At 47.4% G+C, this 22,500-nt stretch overlaps 1 protein-coding gene across 2 annotated transcripts in view; it reads right to left on the reverse strand.

The window, feature by feature from the left end:
* Positions 1–22,500, reverse strand: part of nup160 (nucleoporin 160) — a 46,229-nt gene that overhangs the window by 5,504 nt on the left and 18,225 nt on the right. Inside the window, exons 14-28 of one of the 2 annotated variants that reach the window (XM_083940824.1) lie at positions 22,116–22,249; positions 21,873–22,027; positions 21,495–21,631; positions 21,082–21,152; positions 20,854–21,004; positions 20,250–20,310; positions 20,050–20,148; positions 15,251–15,364; positions 14,717–14,812; positions 14,495–14,589; positions 7,568–7,664; positions 7,375–7,480; positions 6,489–6,649; positions 5,783–5,843; positions 2,758–2,868 (exon numbers count right to left, since the gene is read on the reverse strand). In XM_083940824.1, coding sequence (XP_083796950.1) covers positions 2,758–2,868; positions 5,783–5,843; positions 6,489–6,649; positions 7,375–7,480; positions 7,568–7,664; positions 14,495–14,589; positions 14,717–14,812; positions 15,251–15,364; positions 20,050–20,148; positions 20,250–20,310; positions 20,854–21,004; positions 21,082–21,152; positions 21,495–21,631; positions 21,873–22,027; positions 22,116–22,249 — 1,649 coding nt within the window. Of the gene's footprint in view, positions 1–2,757; positions 2,869–5,782; positions 5,844–6,488; positions 6,650–7,374; positions 7,481–7,567; positions 7,665–14,494; positions 14,590–14,716; positions 14,813–15,250; positions 15,365–20,049; positions 20,149–20,249; positions 20,320–20,853; positions 21,005–21,081; positions 21,153–21,494; positions 21,632–21,872; positions 22,028–22,115; positions 22,250–22,500 lie in introns of both variants that reach the window. The other variant, XM_083940823.1, reaches the window with a different exon arrangement.

Consider the following 22,500-nt stretch of genomic DNA (forward strand, 5'->3'; position numbering starts at 1 on the left):
CAGCTCTGCTGCTGACGCCCCTCCTGACGGGGTCATATACATTATTATATACATACATTTATAAACACATTATTATAAATGTGAACAGAGACGCCAGCTCTGCTGCTGACGCCCCTCCTGACGGGGTCATATACATTATTATATAAATACATTTATAAACACATTAATATAAATGTGAACAGAGACACCAGCTCTGCTGCTGACGCCCCTCCTGACGGGGTCATATACATTATTATATACATACATTTATAAACACATGAATATAAATGTGAGCAGAGACACCAGCTCTGCTGCTGACGCCCCTCCTGACGGGGTCATATACATTATTATATACATACATTTATAAACACATTAATATAAATGTGAACAGAGACACCAGCTCTGCTGCTGACGCCCCTCCTGACGGGGTCATATACATTATTATATACATACATTTATAAACACATGAATATAAATGTGAGCAGAGACACCAGCTCTGCTGCTGACGCCCCTCCTGACGGGGTCATATACATTATTATATACATACATTTATAAACACATTAATATAAATGTGAACAGAGACACCAGCTCTGCTGCTGACGCCCCTCCTGACGGGGTCATATACATTATTATATACATACATTTATAAACACATTAATATAAATGTGAACAGAGACACCATCTCTGCTGCTGACGCCCCTCCTGACGGGGTCATATACATTATTATATACATACATTTATAAACACATTATTATAAATGTGAACAGAGACACCAGCTCTGCTGCTGACGCCCCTCCTGACGGGGTCATATACATTATTATATACATACATTTATAAACACATTACTATAAATGTGAACAGAGACACCATCTCTGCTGCTGACGCCCCTCCTGACGGGGTCATATACATTATTATATACATACATTTATAAACACATTAATATAAATGTGAACAGAGACACCAGCTCTGCTGCTGACGCCCCTCCTGACGGGGTCATATACATTATTATATACATACATTTATAAACACATTAATATAAATGTGAACAGAGACACCATCTCTGCTGCTGACGCCCCTCCTGACGGGGTCATATACATTATTATATACATACATTTATAAACACATTAATATAAATGTGAGCAGAGACACCAGCTCTGCTGCTGACGCCCCTCCTGACGGGGTCATATACATTATTATATACATACATTTATAAACACATTAATATAAATGTGAACAGAGACGCCAGCTCTGCTGCTGACGCCCCTCCTGACGGGGTCATATACATTATTATATACATACATTTATAAACACATTCATATAAATGTGAACAGAGACGCCATCTCTGCTGCTGACGCCCCTCCTGACGGGGTCATATACATTATTATATACATACATTTATAAACACATTAATATAAATGTGAACAGAGACACCAGCTCTGCTGCTGACGCCCCTCCTGACGGGGTCATATACATTATTATATACATACATTTATAAACACATTATTATAAATGTGAACAGAGACGCCAGCTCTGCTGCTGACGCCCCTCCTGACGGGGTCATATACATTATTATATAAATACATTTATAAACACATTAATATAAATGTGAACAGAGACACCAGCTCTGCTGCTGACGCCCCTCCTGACGGGGTCATATACATTATTATATACATACATTTATAAACACATGAATATAAATGTGAGCAGAGACACCAGCTCTGCTGCTGACGCCCCTCCTGACGGGGTCATATACATTATTATATACATACATTTATAAACACATTAATATAAATGTGAACAGAGACACCAGCTCTGCTGCTGACGCCCCTCCTGACGGGGTCATATACATTATTATATACATACATTTATAAACACATGAATATAAATGTGAGCAGAGACACCAGCTCTGCTGCTGACGCCCCTCCTGACGGGGTCATATACATTATTATATACATACATTTATAAACACATTAATATAAATGTGAACAGAGACACCAGCTCTGCTGCTGACGCCCCTCCTGACGGGGTCATATACATTATTATATACATACATTTATAAACACATTAATATAAATGTGAACAGAGACACCATCTCTGCTGCTGACGCCCCTCCTGACGGGGTCATATACATTATTATATACATACATTTATAAACACATTAATATAAATGTGAGCAGAGACACCAGCTCTGCTGCTGACGCCCCTCCTGACGGGGTCATATACATTATTATATACATACATTTATAAACACATTAATATAAATGTGAACAGAGACACCAGCTCTGCTGCTGACGCCCCTCCTGACGGGGTCATATACATTATTATATACATACATTTATAAACACATTCATATAAATGTGAACAGAGACACCAGCTCTGCTGCTGACGCCCCTCCTGACGGGGTCATATACATTTATACATTCAGAAGATTCAGGGACGGAAACTGCTTTAGCTTGAAGTTAGCTTGTTCTGTACAGTGATGAAGAGGAGGAGTGAGGTGATGAAGAGGAGGAGTGAGGTGATGAAGAGTAGTGATGAAGAGGAGGAGTGAGGTGATGAAGAGTAGTGATGAAGATGAGGAGTGAGGTGATGAAGAGTAGTGATGAAGAGGAGGAGTGAGGTGATGAAGAGGAGGAGTGAGGTGATGAAGAGGAGGAGTGAGGTGATGAAGAGTAGTGATGAAGAGGAGGAGTGAGGTGATGAAGAGGAGTGATGAAGAGGAGGAGTGAGGTGATGAAGAGTAGTGATGAAGAGGAGGAGTGAGGTGATGAAGAGTACCTGCGATGGCGGCAGAGGGCGGGTGGTGCAGGGCCAGGGTGAGGCGACAGCGCGACAGCACGAACTCTTTCTCCAGATCCTTGAGCTCCAGGACGTCGACCTGACGACGCACTGAGGCACACGATGATGACATCATCAGATCAGGGGCGGAGTTAGGGTTGTTGTTGTTGTCAGTGTTGTTGTTGTCAGTGTTGTTGGTGTTAGTGTTGTTGATGTTAGCGGTGTTGTTGCTGTTAGCGGTGTTGTTGATGTTAGCGGTGTTGTTGTTAGTGATGATGTTGTTGTTGTTAGTGATGATGTTGTTGTTGTTGTTAGTGATGATGTTGTTGTTGTTGTTAGTGATGATGTTGTTGTTGTTATTAGTGATGATGTTGTTGTTAGTGATGATGTTGTTGTTGCTAGTGATGATGTTGTTGTTGTTGTTGTTAGCGGTGTTGTTGTTACTGTTGTTGTTGTTACTAGTGATGATGTTGTTGGTGTTGTTACTGTTGTTGTTATTAGTGATGATGTTGTTGTTGTTGTTAGTGATGATGTTGTGTTGTTGTTAGTGATGATGTTGTGTTGTTGTTGTTAGTGATGATGTTGTGTTGTTGTTAGTGATGATGTTGTGTTGTTGTTAGTGATGATGTTGTGTTGTTGTTGTTAGCGGTGTTGTTGTTACTGTTGTTGTTGTTACTAGTGATGATGTTGTTGGTGTTGTTACTGTTGTTGTTATTAGTGATGATGTTGTTGGTGTTGTTACTGTTGTTGTTATTAGTGATGATGTTGTTGGTGTTGTTACTGTTGTTGTTATTAGTGATGATGTTGGTGTTGTTAGTGATGATGTTGTTGGTGTTGTTGTTGTTATTAGTGATGATGTTGTTGGTGTTGTTGTTAGTGATGATGTTGTTGGTGTTGTTGTTAGTGATGATGTTGTTGGTGTATTTACTGTTGTTGTTGTTGTTAGTGATGATGTTGTTGGTGTTGTTACTGTTGTTGTTGTTAGTGATGATGTTGTTGGTGTTGTTACTGTTGTTGTTGTTAGTGATGATGTTGTTGGTGTATTTACTGTTGTTGTTGTTAGTGATGATGTTGTTGGTGTTGTTACTGTTGTTGTTACTAGTGATGATGTTGTTGGTGTTGTTACTGTTGTTGTTGTTATTAGTGATGATGTTGTTGGTGTTGTTACTGTTGTTGTTGTTAGTGATGATGTTGTTGGTGTATTTACTGTTGTTGTTGTTAGTGATGTTGTTGTTGGTGTTGTTACTGTTGTTGTTGTTAGTGATGATGTTGTTGGTGTATTTACTGTTGTTGTTGTTAGTGATGATGTTGTTGGTGTTGTTACTGTTGTTGTTACTAGTGATGATGTTGTTGGTGTTGTTACTGTTGTTGTTGTTATTAGTGATGATGTTGTTGGTGTTGTTACTGTTGTTGTTGTTACTAGTGATGATGTTGTTGGTGTTGTTACTGTTGTTGTTGTTATTAGTGATGATGTTGTTGGTGTTGTTACTGTTGTTGTTATTAGTGATGATGTTGTTGGTGTTGTTACTGTTGTTGTTATTAGTGATGATGTTGTTGTTGTTAGTGATGATGTTGTTGGTGTTGTTGTTGTTATTAGTGATGATGTTGTTGGTGTATTTACTGTTGTTGTTGTTACTAGTGATGATGTTGTTGGTGTATTTACTATTGTTGTTGTTAGTGATGATGTTGTTGGTGTTGTTACTGTTGTTGTTGTTAGTGATGATGTTGTTGGTGTTGTTACTGTTGTTGTTGTTAGTGATGATGTTGTTGGTGTTGTTACTGTTGTTGTTATTAGTGATGATGTTGTTGTTGTTAGTGATGATGTTGTTGGTGTTGTTACTGTTGTTGTTGTTACTAGTGATGATGTTGTTGGTGTATTTACTGTTGTTGTTGTTAGTGATGATGTTGTTGGTGTTGTTACTGTTGTTGTTGTTAGTGATGATGTTGTTGGTGTTGTTACTGTTGTTGTTGTTAGTGATGATGTTGTTGGTGTTGTTACTGTTGTTGTTAGTGATGATGTTGTTGGTGTTGTTACTGTTGTTGTTGTTACTAGTGATGATGTTGTTGGTGTATTTACTGTTGTTGTTGTTAGTGATGATGTTGTTGGTGTTGTTACTGTTGTTGTTGTTATTAGTGATGATGTTGTTGGTGTTGTTACTGTTGTTGTTGTTACTAGTGATGATGTTGGTGTTGTTACTGTTGTTGTTGTTATTAGTGATGATGTTGTTGGTGTTGTTACTGTTGTTGTTATTAGTGATGATGTTGTTGGTGTTGTTACTGTTGTTGTTATTAGTGATGATGTTGTTGTTGTTAGTGATGATGTTGTTGGTGTTGTTAGTGATGATGTTGTTGGTGTTGTTGTTGTTATTAGTGATGATGTTGTTGGTGTTGTTGTTAGTGATGATGTTGTTGGTGTTGTTACTGTTGTTGTTGTTAGTGATGATGTTGTTGGTGTTGTTACTGTTGTTGTTGTTAGTGATGATGTTGTTGGTGTTGTTGTTAGTGATGATGTTGTTGGTGTTGTTACTGTTGTTGTTGTTAGTGATGATGTTGTTGGTGTTGTTACTGTTGTTGTTGTTAGTGATGATGTTGTTGGTGTTGTTACTGTTGTTGTTGTTAGTGATGATGTTGTTGGTGTTGTTACTGTTGTTGTTAGTGATGATGTTGTTGGTGTATTTACTGTTGTTGTTGTTAGTGATGTTGTTGTTGGTGTTGCTGTTGTTAGTGATGATGTTGTTGATGTTGTTGTTGTTGTTAGTGATGATGTTGTTGATGTTGTTGTTGTTGTTAGTGATGATGTTGTTACTGTTGTTGTTATTAGTGATGATGTTGTTGTTATTAGTGATGATGTTGTTGGTGTTGTTATTAGTGATGTTGTTGTTAGTGGTGTTGTTGTTGGTGTTGTTGTTAGTGATGATGTTGTTGTTGTTATTAGTGATGATGTTGTTGTTAGTGATGATGTTGTTGTTGTTATTAGTGATGATGTTGTTGTTGTCTCACTGAAGCTCTTATAACGTTTGTTTACCTGGTTCAGATGAAAACTCTCCATCAGAGTTTCTCTTTGGAGACGCTCCAGGACGCTCGTACTGCAACACACACACACACACACACACACACACACACACACACACACACACACACACACACACACACACACACACACACACACACACACACACACACACACACACACACACACACACACACACACACACACACACACACACACACACACACACACACACACACACACACACACGTCACTTCAGACACTGCTTACATGTTAGGGTGTGTGTCTGTTGTGTGTCTGTGTGTGTGTGTTGTGTGTATGTTGTGTGTGTGTGTCTGTTGTGTGTGTGTGTTGTGTGTGTGTTGTGTACCGTGGCCCCGGTGCTGGGCTGCAGGATCCAGGCGTACTCGGGTCTGTGTGTGTTGTGTGTGTTGTGTGTGTGTTGTGTGTGTGTGTGTCTTGTGTGTGTGTGTTGTGTGTGTGTTGTGTGTGTGTGTGTGTTGTGTGTGTTGTGTGTCTGTTGTGTGTGTGTGTGTGTGTGTGTGTTGTGTGTGTGTGTTGTGTACCGTGGCCCCGGTGCTGGGCTGCAGGATCCAGGCGTACTCGGGTCTGTGTGTGTGTGTGTGTGTGTGTTGTGTGTGTTGTGTATGTGTTGTGTGTGTGTTGTGTGTGTGTCTTGTGTGTGTTGTGTGTCTGTTGTGTGTGTGTGTGTGTTGTGTACCGTGGCCCCGGTGCTGGGCTGCAGGATCCAGGCGTACTCGGGTCTGATGAGGCGCAGACAGTTGAGAGCAGCCAGGAAACAGTTCACCTGCTTCTGGAGACCGACACGAGTCCGGACCTCACGGCCGAGACGCATCCCGAGCTCGAACATGACCGTGCCCGCTGGGGGGGGGGGGGGGGGGCAAGAGGGGGGGGGGGTTGTTTACCCACAGCAGTAAACAGTTGTTTACCACAGCAGTAAACAGTTGTTTACCCGCAGTAAACAGTTGTTTACCCACAGCAGTAAACAGTTGTTTACCACAGTAAACAGTTGTTTACTCACAGCAGTAAACAGTTGTTTACCCGCAGCAAACAGTTGTTTACCACAGCAGTAAACAGTTGTTTACCCACAGCAGTAAACAGTTGTTTACCACAGTAAACAGTTGTTTACCCACAGCAGTAAACAGTTGTTTACCCACAGCAGTAAACAGTTGTTTACCCGCAGCAGTAAACAGTTGTTTACCCGCAGCAGTAAACAGTTGTTTACCACAGCAGTAAACAGTTGTTTACCACAGTAAACAGTTGTTTACCCACAGCAGTAAACAGTTGTTTACCCACAGCAGTAAACAGTTGTTTACCCACAGCAGTAAACAGTTGTTTACCACAGTAAACAGTTGTTTACCCACAGCAGTAAACAGTTGTTTACCACAGCAGTAAACAGTTGTTTACCACAGTAAACAGTTGTTTACCCGCAGCCGTAAACAGTTGTTTACCCACAGCAGTAAACAGTTGTTTACCACAGCAGTAAACAGTTGTTTACCACAGTAAACAGTTGTTTACCCGCAGCAGTAAACAGTTGTTTACCCACAGCAGTAAACAGTTGTTTACCACAGTAAACAGTTGTTTACCTTTCCTGTAGTTGTGGCGGTTGATGTGGAAGGCGTACAGCAGCTCGTAGTAGTTGTGAGCCAGCAGGTCCAAACCTCGGGCCCGAGACTCGATGATACTGACCACCTGACAACAACAACACGCCATTGTAAACAACAACAACAACAGCAATAACACTGTGATTTGATTGGAGGTCAGATTTGTTGTGTTTACCTCGTCGTGCAGGTTCACGTAAGAGAACTGGACCAGATCCTGGAGCTGGGACCGTTCACACAGAACCACCACCAGCTGCCGGAGACAGTCCAGCTGCCTGAGACGACAACAACAACAACAACAACAACCATTATTACACAGCCCAGCTGCCTGAGAGGACAACAACAACAACAACCATTATTACACAGCCCAGCTGCCTGAGAGGACAACAACAACAACAACAACCATTATTACACAGTCCAGCTGCCTGAGACGACAACAACAACAACAACAACCATTATTACACAGTCCAGCTGCCTGAGAGGACAACAACAACAACAACAACAACCATTATTACACAGTCCAGCTGCCTGAGAGGACAACAACAACAACAACAACCATTATTACACAGCCCAGCTGCCTGAGACGACAACAACAACAACAACAACCATTATTACACAGTCCAGCTGCCTGAGAGGACGACAACAACAACAACAACCATTATTACACAGTCCAGCTGCCTGAGACGACAACAACAACAACAACCATTATTACACAGTCCAGCTGCCTGAGAGGACAACAACAACAACAACAACAACCATTATTACACAGTCCAGCTGCCTGAGACGACAACAACAACAACAACAACCATTATTACACAGTCCAGGGGCCTGTTTCACAAAGCAGGTTCAAAAAACTCTGAGTCTAACCCGGAACTCTGAGTTGATCTACTCTGAGATAGGAAACTCTGAGTTTTCGGTTCCAGAACAGCAGATTTGCGTTCGGTTGATCAACTCAGAGTAGTTTGACCTGGAGTTAAGCGCGTGCACCACAAGTAAAAAAAGACAGCATCAATGGAGCCCTGATTCGACGAGTCACCATGGCAACGGGGAAGCGAAGGGCTACGCTACAACTGGAAATGGAAATATTAATGCGCTCATACGGAGAGTTTGAGCAGGTTTACACCGCTGCAGCAGCAAAAGAGAGGGAGACGGTGCGGGAGGACATTGCGGCTCGGGTCCGTGCATAAGTTTAAATGTAGTCCAGTTGCAATCACAGTAATATCACAGGGGGAACTGCATGAGTGGGAGCCTATTAATTTATTTCATTTAAGTGCAACCCCGCGGGGGAGAAGCGCAGCTTAAGATGAAACATAAAAACATTTTTGAAACAGGTAAAACCTCAGCACAGTCTCATGGTGACGCCTCATTTTGAGCAGGTTTTACATCGTAAAGTAAATATTACCGTAAGTGGCTGTTTTTTATACAACATATCAATGTTGTATAAAAAACTCCCATTTGCAAAAAAAACGCAGCGCAACACACAATATCTGCTGTGATATGAGAGCATCACTGGTTGTTAATGTTGGAAATGTAAGGAGGGATGAGATGGACTGTGACATGAAACGGTGTTGTGCCGTATTCAGCCCCCTCGCATTATAGGTGATATTCTGGATCAGAAGGCTGTTGTTTCCACCTATAGGAGTAGTTTATTTACCGGTAACCAAACTAAAAGCACACACTTTTGAACCTATGAATTGCAAGAAAAGCTGGGATTATATTTAGAAACGCTGAGTCAAATACATTCAACTTGCTCAAAAGATCCATTTCATTCATTTTGTAATTATGGCTGCAGCATATTAAGGACGTCTATGCGCGGTCTGATAATCATCTCCCGACCAATATTTAATTCTCTTTGCGAAATGCGTCACCTTCATTCACGGGATCGTTATCAAAATGACACGCCATGGTAGTGTAAATATTCACCACCTAATATAACTTCTATTGTAGGCCTACTGAATGACTTTTATACGTTGTATACAAAAACTCCCGTTTGCAAAAAAACGCAGCGCAACACAGAATATCTGCTGTGACATGAAACGGTACCGCTCAAACAGAGAATTGCCTGGAAATGCAAGCACATCTATAATCAATAGTTTGATAATCATCTCCCGACCAATATATAATTATCTGCGCAGTAATGCTGCAGCTTCATCCACGGGATCGTTATCAGAAGGACACGCCATGGTAGTGAAATAGTCGCCACCTAATATAACTTCTAATGACTGATGTTTGCAGTGATTTTCTGAAAAACAGACGGAACTATAGCAGAACTATACTTCGCCAAAACTCGCCCGCTGACTGAATGAATGAGGAAATGAAACACCGTGTGTGGCTGAAAGAGGGCGGAGACAGAGAGAAACTCGAGGTTTTCTGAGAAAAACCTGGACCAGGTTAGTTTCAGAGAGCATGTTACCATGGTAACTGACCGAGAGGTTAAGTTACCTCTCTTTGTGAAACAGGCTAGAGTTACCCGTCTGTCTCTGGTTTGAGTTAGCTCTCTCTGTGAAACAGGCTAGAGTTACCCCTCTGTCTCTGGTTTGAGTTAGCTCTCTCTGTGAAACAGGCTAGAGTTACCCCTCTGTCTCTGGTTTGAGTTAGCTCTCTCTGTGAAACAGGCTAGAGTTACCCCTCTGTCTCTGGTTTGAGTTAGCTCTCTCTGTGAAACAGGCTAGAGTTACCCCTCTGTCTCTGGTTTGAGTTAGCTCTCTCTGTGAAACAGGCTAGAGTTACCCGTCTGTCTCTGGTTTGAGTTAGCTCTCTCTCTGTGAAACAGGCTAGAGTTACCCCTCTGTCTCTGGTTTGAGTTAGCTCTCTCTGTGAAACAGGCTAGAGTTACCCCTCTGTCTCTGGTTTGAGTTAGCTCTCTCTGTGAAACAGGCTAGAGTTACCCCTCTGTCTCTGGTTTGAGTTAGCTCTCTCTGTGAAACAGGCTAGAGTTAACCCTCTGTCTCTGGTTTGAGTTACCTCCCTTTGTGAAACGGAAAACTCAGAGTTTCCCTCATTTCAGGGTTAACATACTCAGAGTTTTCACTAAACCTGCTTTGTGAAACAGGCCCCAGCTGCCTGAGAGGACGACAACAACAACAACAACCATTATTACACAGTCCAGCTGCCTGAGAGGACAACAACAACAACCATTATTACACAGTCCAGCTGCCTGAGAGGACAACAACAACAACAACACCATTATTACACAGTCCAGCTGCCTGAGAGGACAACAACAACAACAACAACAACAACCATTATTACACAGTCCAGCTGCCTGAGAGGACAACAACAACAACCATTATTACACAGTCCAGCTGCCTGAGACGACAACAACAACAACAACAACCATTATTACACAGTCCAGCTGCCTGAGACGACAACAACAACAACAACAACCATTATTACACAGTCCAGCTGCCTGAGACGACAACAACAACAACAACAACCATTATTACACAGTCCAGCTGCCTGAGACGACAACAACAACAACAACACCATTATTACACAGTCCAGCTGCCTGAGAGGACAACAACAACAACCATTATTACACAGTCCAGCTGCCTGAGAGGACAACAACAACAACAACACCATTATTACACAGTCCAGCTGCCTGAGAGGACAACAACAACAACAACAACAACCATTATTACACAGTCCAGCTGCCTGAGAGGACAACAACAACAACCATTATTACACAGTCCAGCTGCCTGAGACGACAACAACAACAACAACAACCATTATTACACAGTCCAGCTGCCTGAGACGACAACAACAACAACAACAACCATTATTACACAGTCCAGCTGCCTGAGACGACAACAACAACAACAACAACCATTATTACACAGTCCAGCTGCCTGAGACGACAACAACAACAACAACCATTATTACACAGTCCAGCTGCCTGAGAGGACAACAACAACAACAACCATTATTACACAGTCCAGCTGCCTGAGACGACAACAACAACAACAACAACAACAACAACCATTATTACACAGTCCAGCTGCCTGAGAGGAGGACGACAACAACAACCATTATTACACAGTCCAGCTGCCTGAGACGACAACAACAACAACAACCATTATTACACAGTCCAGCTGCCTGAGACGACAACAACAACAACAACAACAACAACCATTATTACACAGTCCAGCTGCCTGAGACGACAACAACAACAACAACAACAACCATTATTACACAGCCCAGCTGCCTGAGACGACAACAACAACAACAACAACTTTTAATATTAAAATTATCTCAGCTCCAGCCTCTGGTCCTGGATCAGGTCTCAGGGGCAGCAGCTCCAGCCTCTGGTCCTGGATCAGGTCTCAGGGGCAGCAGCTCCAGCCTCTGATCCTGGATCAGGTCTCAGGGGCAGCAGCTCCAGCCTCTGATCCTGGATCAGGTCTCAGGGGCAGCAGCTCCAGCCTCTGGTCCTGGATCAGGTCTCAGGGGCAGCAGCTCCAGCCTCTGGTCCTGGATCAGGTCTCAGGGCAGCAGCTCCAGCCTCTGGTCCTGGATCAGGTCTCAGGGGCAGCAGCTCCAGCCTCTGGTCCTGGATCAGGTCTCAGGGGCAGCAGCTCCAGCCTCTGGTCCTGGATCAGGTCTCAGGGGCAGCAGCTCCAGCCTCTGGTCCTGGATCAGGTCTCAGGGGCAGCAGCTCCAGCCTCTGATCCTGGATCAGGTCTCAGGGGCAGCAGCTCCAGCCTCTGATCCTGGATCAGGTCTCAGGGGCAGCAGCTCCAGCCTCTGATCCTGGATCAGGTCTCAGGGGCAGCAGCTCCAGCCTCTGGTCCTGGATCAGGTCTCAGGGGCAGCAGCTCCAGCCTCTGATCCTGGATCAGGTCTCAGGGGCAGCAGCACCAGCCTCTGGTCCTGGATCAGGTCTCAGGGGCAGCAGCTCCAGCCTCTGATCCTGGATCAGGTCTCAGGGACAGCAGCTCCAGCCTCTGATCCTGGATCAGGTCTCAGGGGCAGCAGCTCCAGCCTCTGGTCCTGGATCAGGTCTCAGGGGCAGCAGCTCCAGCCTCTGGTCCTGGATCAGGTCTCAGGGACAGCAGCTCCAGCCTCTGGTCCTGGATCAGGTCTCAGGGACAGCAGCTGCATTAGCTCCAGCCTCTGGTCCTGGATTAGGTCTCAGGGGCAGCAGCTCCAGCCTCTGGTCCTGGATCAGGTCACAGGGGCAGCAGCTGCATTAGCTCCAGCCTCTGATCCTGGATCAGGTCTCAGGGGCAGCAGCCTCTGGTCCTGAATCAGGTCTCAGGGGCAGCAGCTGCAGCCTCTGATCCTGGATCAGGTCTCAGGGGCAGCAGCTCCAGCCTCTGATCCTGGATCAGGTCTCAGGGGCAGCAGCTCCAGCAGGGACCCCTAACTTCCCTTTCCCGGGCCTCATTAACCAGCTCTAACTGGGGGATCCTGAGGCGTTCCCAGGCCAGTGTGGAGATCTAATCTCTCCACCTGGTCCTGGGTCTTCCCCGAGGCCTCCTCCCAGCTGGACGTGCCTGGAACACCTCCCTAGGGAGGCGCCCAGGGTTCATCCAGACCAGATGATCCTGAACCACCTCAACTGGCTCCTTTCAACACAAAGGAGCAGCGGCTCTACTCCGAGTTCCTCACGGATGCTGAACTTCTCCCCCTCTCTCTAAGGGAGACTCCAGACCCCCTCCTGAGGAAACACACTTCACACGCTTGGACCTGGACCTGGTTCTGTGGGTCCTGACCTGGACCTGGTTCTGTGGGTCCTGACCTGGACCTGGTTCTGTGGGTCCTGACCTGGACCTGGTTCTTTGGGTCCTGACCTGGACCTGGTTCTGTGGGTTCTGACCTGGACCTGGTTCTTTGGGTCCTGACCTGGACCTGGTTCTGTGGGTCCTGACCTGGACCTGGTTCTTTGGGTCCTGACCTGGACCTGGTTCTTTGGGTCCTGACCTGGACCTGGTTCTGTGGGTTCTGACCTGGACCTGGTTCTTTGGGTCCTGACCTGGACCTGGTTCTTTGGGTCCTGACCCAGCTTTCAGGACCACAGGTGAGGGTAGGAACCAGGACTGAGGGTAGATCCAGAGCTTTGTCTTCCTCAGCTCTCTGTTCATCACAACGGTGCGGTAGAGGGACTGCAGCTCCGTCCCCGCCATGACTACGCCTCCATATCCTGTCCATGAAAACCACAAACAGGATTGGGGACAGAGTGCCCCCCTGGAGGAGGCCGACCCCCACCGAGAACGACTCCGACTTACTGCCCAGGATCCGGACCCAGCTCTCTCTTCGGGGGTACAGAGACTGGACCCCCTCAGAAGTGACCCCCTCACCCCAGACTCCCCCAGCACCTCCCACAGTATCTCCAGGGACCCGGTCATTATTAATTCTATTCATTAATTCTGATCTCTCCTGAAGTGTGGGCCCACCACTCACAGGAGGAACTGCTGGGGTCGGGGCGCTGCTGCACGGGGGGCAGTGAAGGTGGAGGTTGGGGGCATCGAACCGGAGCGGGCGATGTTCTAAGCTTCCACTGCTGAAGCTGCAGCGGTGAGCTGTGGCCTTAAGGTCTCAGGTGCCTCAAGGGGCGGGGACCCTGGAGCACCGTGGTGGACCCCGGGGGTCAGGGGTCCCCCTGAAGAAGGAGGCCTTCAGGATCTGGTCTCCCAGAAGACTCCGGAGGTGGTTCTGAGGTCCCCACAGGTCTGAAGGGCTGCAGCCTCTGCTGGGTCAGAGGCAAAGCAGCGGGTGTGGGAGGAGTTCACACAAGTCCTGGAGAAGGACTTTGGGGGGCACCGAGGTGCTTCTGGACCACCATTCAGCACCTCAGGAGGGGGACACGGGGAACCGTCCAAGCTGTTGACAGTAAGGACGGGACGCTGGTGCCCTCAGCTGATGAGGTCATGGGGCGGTGGAAGGACTCTGAGGAAGTCCTGAATGGGCCCAACACGCCCTCTTTTGTAGAGGCAGAGCTGGAGGCTGATGGGGATCATCGTCATATTACATTTATAATCATGTTTAATCCTCTAAATATATATAATTAAACTGAAGAGAGGATCTGTGGGTATAAATATATGTAAATAAACATAAATATATGTAAATAAACATAAATATATGTAAATATATGTAAATAAGAGCGTACATGCTGCAGTCGGGGTTCTGAGTGAGCGCTTCGTAAGCTTCACTGTTGTGTCCCAGATCCAGGTGATGTTTGAAGATTCGAGTCCAGAGAGCCGCCTGAACACAAACACATTATTATTAATGTTTATTATAAATAAATAAATAAATAAATAAATAAATAATCCTCTCTGAAACACATGGTTCAGTTTTTGAGGAAAGATTCGACAGGAGGAGGAAACGTCACCTGACTGTTGACGTCGTTGACGGCCTCAGTTATGGCGAGAGACGCCAGCTGGATGACGAGCTCCGGGAGACCCACGTCCTCCAGGAGACGCAGCACCTGCACACACACACACACACACACACACACAAATATATAAACACACACACACACAAATATATATACACACACACACACACACACAAATATATATACACACACACACACACACAAATATATATACAAACACACACACACACAAATATATACAAACACACACACACACAAATATATAAACACACACAAATACACACACACACAAATACACACACACAAATACACACACACACATAAATATATAAACACACACACACAAATACACACACACACACACACACACACACACACACACACACACACACACACACACACACACACACACACACACACACACACACACACACACACACACACACACACACACACACACACACACACACACACACACACACACACACACACACACACACACACACACACACACACACACACACACACCTTGTTGTAGTACTGCAGCCGGGGGCTGGACGCCTCCTCCTCGCTGTTCGTCAGTTTCATCAGGAACTCTTCCTTCTCCACCTCCGTCGCTGCCTCCTGAAAACACTGCAGCGCCTGAAGACAACAACAACAACAACAGTCAGAAACACTGCAGCGCCTGAAGACAACAACAACAACAACAGTCAGAAACACTGCAGCGCCTGAAGACAACAACAACAACAACAACAGTCAGAAACACTGCAGCGCCTGAAGACAACAACAACAACAACAGTCAGAAACACTGCAGCGCCTGAAGACAACAACAACAACAACAATCAGAAACACTGCAGCGCCTGAAGACAACAACAACATCAGTCAGAAACACTGCAGCGCCTGAAGACACAACAACAACAACAACAACAGTCAGAAACACTGCAGCACCTGAAGACAACAACAACAACAACAGTCAGAAACACTGCAGCGCCTGAAGACAACAACAACAACAGTCAGAAACACTGCAGCACCTGAAGACAACAACAACAACAGTCAGAAACACTGCAGCGCCTGAAGACAACAACAACAACAGTCAGAAACACTGCAGCGCCTGAAGACAACAACAACAACAACAGTCAGAAACACTGCAGCGCCTGAAGACAACAACAACAACAACAGTCAGAAACACTGCAGCGCCTGAAGACGACAACAACATCAGTCAGAAACACTGCAGCGCCTGAAGACAACAACAACAACAACAGTCAGAAACACTGCAGCGCCTGAAGACAACAACAACAACAGTCAGAAACACTGCAGCGCCTGAAGACAACAACATCAGTCAGAAACACTGCAGCGCCTGAAGACAACAACAACAACAGTCAGAAACACTGCAGCGCCTGAAGACAACAACAACAACAGTCAGAAACACTGCAGCGCCTGAAGACAACAACAACAACAGTCAGAAACACTGCAGCACCTGAAGACAACAACAACAACAGTCAGAAACACTGCAGCGCCTGAAGACAACAACAACAACAGTCAGAAACACTGCAGCGCCTGAAGACAACAACAACAACAACAGTCAGAAACACTGCAGCGCCTGAAGACAACAACAACAACAACAGTCAGAAACACTGCAGCGCCTGAAGACAACAACAACATCAGTCAGAAACACTGCAGCGCCTGAAGACACAACAACAACAACAACAACAGTCAGAAACACTGCAGCACCTGAAGACAACACCAACAACAACAGTCAGAAACACTGCAGCGCCTGAAGACAACAACAACAACAGTCAGAAACACTGCAGCGCCTGAAGACAACAACAACAACAGTCAGAAACACTGCAGCGCCTGAAGACAACAACAACAACAGTCAGAAACACTGCAGCGCCTGAAGACAACAACAACATCAGTCAGAAACACTGCAGCGCCTGAAGACAACAACAACAACAGTCAGAAACACTGCAGCGCCTGAAGACGACAACAACATCAGTCAGAAACACTGCAGCGCCTGAAGACAACAACAACAACAGTCAGAAACACTGCAGCGCCTGAAGACAACAACAACAACAGTCAGAAACACTGCAGCGCCTGAAGACAACAACAACAACATCAGTCAGAAACACTGCAGCGCCTGAAGACAACAACAACAACAACAACAACAACAGTCAGAAACGCTGCAGCTCCTGAAGACAACAACAACAACAACAACATCAGTCAGAAACACTGCAGCGCCTGAAGACAACAACAACAGTCAGAAACACTGCAGCGCCTGAAGACAACAACAACAGTCAGAAACACTGCAGCGCCTGAAGACAACAACAACAACATCAGTCAGAAACACTGCAGCGCCTGAAGACAACAACAACAGTCAGAAACACAGCAGCGCCTGAAGACAACATCAGTCAGAAACACTGCAGCGCCTGAAGACAACAACAACAACAACAACAGTCAGAAACACTGCAGCGCCTGAAGACAACAACAACATCAGTCAGAAACACTGCAGCGCCTGAAGACACAACAACAACAACAACAACAGTCAGAAACACTGCAGCACCTGAAGACAACAACAACAACAACAGTCAGAAACACTGCAGCGCCTGAAGACAACAACAACAACAGTCAGAAACACTGCAGCGCCTGAAGACAACAACAACAACAGTCAGAAACACTGCAGCGCCTGAAGACAACAACAACAACAGTCAGAAACACTGCAGCGCCTGAAGACAACAACAACAACAACAGTCAGAAACACTGCAGCGCCTGAAGACAACAACAACAACAGTCAGAAACACTGCAGCGCCTGAAGACGACAACAACATCAGTCAGAAACACTGCAGCGCCTGAAGACAACAACAACAACAGTCAGAAACACTGCAGCGCCTGAAGACAACAACAACAACAGTCAGAAACACTGCAGCGCCTGAAGACACAACAACAACAACAACAGTCAGAAACACTGCAGCGCCTGAAGACACAACAACAACAACAACAGTCAGAAACACTGCAGCGCCTGAAGACAAAAACAACAACAGTCAGAAACACTGCAGCGCCTGAAGACAACAACAACAACAACATCAGTCAGAAACACTGCAGCGCCTGAAGACAACAACAACAACAACATCAGTCAGAAACACTGCAGCGCCTGAAGACAACAACAACAAGGAGCTACAAGGAACCTGGAGGGCCATGATCCAGGAGGAGGTGAGGAACCTGGAGGGCCATGATCCAGGAGGAGGTACAGGAACCTGGAGGGCCATGATCCAGGAGGAGGTACAGGAACCTGGAGGGCCATGATCCAGGAGGAGGTACAGGAACCTGGAGGGCCATGATCCAGGAGGAGGTACAGGAACCTGGAGGGCCATGATCCAGGAGGAGGTGAGGAACCTGGAGGGCCATGATCCAGGAGGAGGTACAGGAACCTGGAGGGCCATGATCCAGGAGGAGGTACAGAACCTGGAGGGCCATAATCCAGGAGGAGGTGCGGAACTTGGAGGGCCATGATCCAGGAGGAGGTGCGGAAATTGGAGGGCCATGATCCAGGAGGAGGTACAGGCACCTGGAGGGCCATGATCCAGGAGGAGGTGCGGAACCTGGAGGGCCATGATCCAGGAGGAGGTGCGGAACCTGGAGGGCCATGATCCAGGAGGAGGTGCGGAACTTGGAGGGCCATGATCCAGGAGGAGGTGAGGAACCTGGAGGGCCATGATCCAGGAGGAGGTACAGGAACCTGGAGGGCCATGATCTAGAAGGAGGTACAGGAACTTGGAGGGCCATGATCCAGGAGGAGGTGCGGAACCTGGAGGGCCATGATCCAGGAGGAGGTACAGGAACCTGGAGGGCCATGATCCAGGAGGAGGTGCGGAACTTGGAGGGCCATGATCCAGGAGGAGCTACAGGAACCTGGAGGGCCATGATCCAAGAGGAGGTACAGGAACCTGGAGGGCCATGATCCAGGAGGAGGTGCGGAACTTGGAGGGACATGATCCAGGAGGAGGTGCGGAACTTGGAGGGCCATGATCCAGCAGGAGGTACGGACCCTTGAGGAGGAAGGACCAAGGACAAGGGCAGTGGAGCTAGCGTCCCAGGGAGCATGGACCGAGTGGGATTGACCCAAGAGAAAGATCACATGGGGAGATCTGTGGAGACTGGAGCCTTTCTGCATCTCATTCTTGCTAAGGTCGGTGTACGACACACTCCGACTCCGACAAACTCCCACAAATGGGGCTTGAGGGAGGATCCACTGAGCAAGCTTTGCGGGGAGAGGGGTACCATGGCACACATCCTGTCGCAGGAGAGACGCAGGAAACAGCAACCACACAGGAGAGCAACACCATCAATGAAGTCTGTAAGAGCGGGTCAAAAGCCCCCAACCACAGGAACAACAAGGACCACTCTGCTGCAAAAGGCCCAATCATGGGAGATGAAGGTAGACCTTGGGGGACACTTGATTCCCCCCAGGTGTCCAGACAACCCTGAGGCCAGACGCAGGACTGTGGTCTGAAGAGGCATAGAAGAGGGCTAACATACAATCTGGCAATGGAGCGGTTTGGATTGGAGGACAAGAAGGTGAACATCAGGGCTGCACACCATCCAAGCAGAAGAGAAAGGGAGACCCATTGCTTAAGGGAAGAAATGAAGGCGCTTAACAAGCAGTTCAAAGGATTCCCGGTTCACGAAAGGGAAGGCATCAAGGACCTGACGAGTCAACTCCGAGAACGTGTCTGCGGACTCTGAAGAGCAGAAAGCTCTGTGGAAAGGAGGAAGGATAGGGACAAGAGATCCCAGTTCACCAGAGACCCCTTCACATTCACCAGAACACTGCTGGGTGAAGCCAAATCTGGAAGGCGGACCGGCCCCAGAGAAGACCTGGAGGCGTTCTTGAGAGAGACCCACCATGACATCTCCAGAAACCAGGTCCTGGACTCCAACACTCCTGAGGAGGAGCTCAACATCAGCGAACCATCCTGAAGGAGGTCCAGGAGGTGGTGAAGAAGGCCAGAACAGGGTCTGCCCTGGGCCCAAGCAGCACACCCTATAAGGTTTAAAAGAAGTGCCCAATGCTCCTGCGGAGGCTATGGACGCTGTTCCAGAGGATCTGGAAGAAGGGCGACATCCCATCGTGTTGGAAAAGGGCAGAAAGAAGAGAATTCCTCGACCACAGACCAACTCAGAACGCAACATCCTCTTTTCTGCCCTGGCCAAGAGGACGACCTCGTACACGACAGAGGACGGAAACATCAACACATAAACAAACGTCCTGAGTCTCTCACCTTGTGACCGTAATTTAAATAATAATAAAGTTTTATTTAAAGGCGACTCACCTTGTGACCTTCTCCGTTGGCGAGGAAACACTGACCCAACATGAAGCGACAGGAGCCGATGTTCACCTGACACCACGGACCAATCAGACGCACGTACTCCTGCACGCACAGAGAGAGAGAGAGACGTCAACATCACAACAACAACAACGACGACGACGACGACGACGACGACGACGACGACGAGCAGAAGTCTCACTCACCTGCAGCTGTGTGTACTGACAGTTGGACATCAGACACTCGGGGAACTGGAAACCAGGGTTACTGGGCCAACTGGAACCAGTTAAGACCAAACACACCAACATCACTGAGAACACGACTTTATCTGATTCAGGGGGGAACGCAGAGCAACGCCGACTCTTCAGGAGCGTCACGATGGCGCCGCGGACGGCCGCCTCCATTTGTTGGTGCACATGGTTTTGTCTCGTTTTGTGTCCAAACGCCTTTTTTTTTTTTTTATCATAAACACGAGAGGAAGAATGAACCAGGGGTCGTTTCCAGAGTTCCTGCAGCCACGGCTATTTAACGACCTCCTGCACCACATGTGCAAATACACGAGTTTATACTTTGTATTTTTAGGGTTAATGGTTTTTCATGCTTAGCTTAATTGTTATGCTAATGTCTGTTTCCATGGCAGCAGCGTCAAATCAAGGGTTAGATTCTGATTTACACTGGAGCTGCTCAGTTAAACCACAGTGTTCTGAGCACGGAGCAGCTCCACTGCAGCGGTTTGGGGGTTATGGGCCTTGCTCAAGGGCTCCTCGGTGGTGCTAATGAGGACAGGGCACCCGTCAGGTGAAAGGATACAGCAGCTGGGCGAGCAGCGTGACCGCGCTGGACATCATGAGGCTCCAGTGGAGCGAGGAGCTGCTCTGCTGCTGACTGTAGATGTGGGCCATGATCGTCTTCCGGGCGGTGGTCTGGTAGAAGAGCTCCACCACGGTCTGAGGGCTGGCGCCTGCACACAGAGGAGATGATGTCACTGTCTAGGTCCTCAGTGATTGGACGGGGACTGAGGGACGCAGCTCGCCTCACCTGATCTGCTGCTGCAGAGCGCCGGAGAGTCGGACAGCTCCAACACGGTGAGGTGCTGCAGGTTAGCGTCTCTGCGGGACAGAAAGGTCGCACAGAGGTCACAGGAAGGTCAGAGGTAAAAGGGAGGTCACAGGAAGGTCAAAGGTCACAGGAAGGTGGGAGGTCACAGGAAGGTCAGAGGTCACAGGAAGGTCAGAGGTCGCAGGAAGGTCAGAGGTCGCAGGAAGGTCAGAAGAAGGTCAGAGGTCGCAGGAAGGTCAGAAGAAGATCAGAGGTCACAGGAAGGTCAGAGGAAAAAGGGTGGTCACAGGAAGGTCAGAGGTCGCAGGAAGGTCAGTGGAAGATCAGATGTCACACAAAGGTCAGAGGTCACAGGAAGGTCAGAGGTCACAGGAAGGTCCTGGTGTCCTCACATGATGTCCAGGGGGACGGAGGAGGCGGCGCTCTGACTGATGTGTTTGAGGAGGTGATACGAGGACAGGAGGCTGGAGCTCCGGGGGATCAGATCCTGCTGCAGCTGCAGCAGCTGGGCCCCCCCACCCAGGAACACCTGAGGGGGGATACGGGGGGGGGACGGAGGGAGAGAGAGGGTTCATACTTTTCAAACCCTGAACACACAACATTATTCAAGCACCTGTCTGTGTGTGTGTGTGTGTGTGTGTGTGTGTGTGTGTGTGTGTGTGTGTGTGTGTGTGTGTGTGTGTGTGTGTGTGTGTGTGTGTGTGTCTGTGTGTGTGTGTGTGTGTGTGTGTGTGTGTGTGTGTGTGTGTGTGTGTGTGTGTGTGTGTTACGTTGTCTCCGAAGTGCAGGTAGAGCTTCTGCAGGATCAGCAGGTCTCTGCAGAACAGCGCTCTGGTCATGGCGAGGTGGCAGACGGCCTGACAGACGAGGCTGAGGGCAGAGCTGCTGCCGTAGAGCTGTGACAGGCTGATCCTGGTGTTCAGGCCTGTCAGACACACAGCAGGGCACACAAACACGTTAGCATCAGAGGTGCGTGAGGTCATCTCTGAGGTCACACCGCAAACGTTTCCCACCGGCTGCGACGGGTCCTTCTCCCCCGAGCTCGACGTCCGTCTCCAGATCCAGCTCCCTCAGCAGCACCGTCATGGCCGCCGTCGGGCTGCGGACGTCCTGCAGTTTGTTCTGGATGTCCTCGATGACGCTGTCGCTGCGGGAGTTAAACGTTTATACGTTTAAACATTTACAAAGCGTGCAAACGACAGTCCACCGTGACGTCTCAGCAGTAACGTCACAGGATGTCTCTGTTCTCAGAGTCATAACTTAAACCCGTCTCACGCTAACGTCACAGGATGTCTCTGTTCTCAGAGTCATAACTTAAACCTGTCTCACGCTAACGTCACAGGATGTCTCTGTTCTCAGACTCATAACTTAAACCTGTCTCACGCTAACGTCACAGGA

This window comes from Echiichthys vipera (genome assembly GCF_963691815.1).
Source record: "Echiichthys vipera genome assembly, contig: SCAFFOLD_79, whole genome shotgun sequence".
Lineage (NCBI taxonomy): Eukaryota > Metazoa > Chordata > Actinopteri > Perciformes > Trachinidae > Echiichthys > Echiichthys vipera.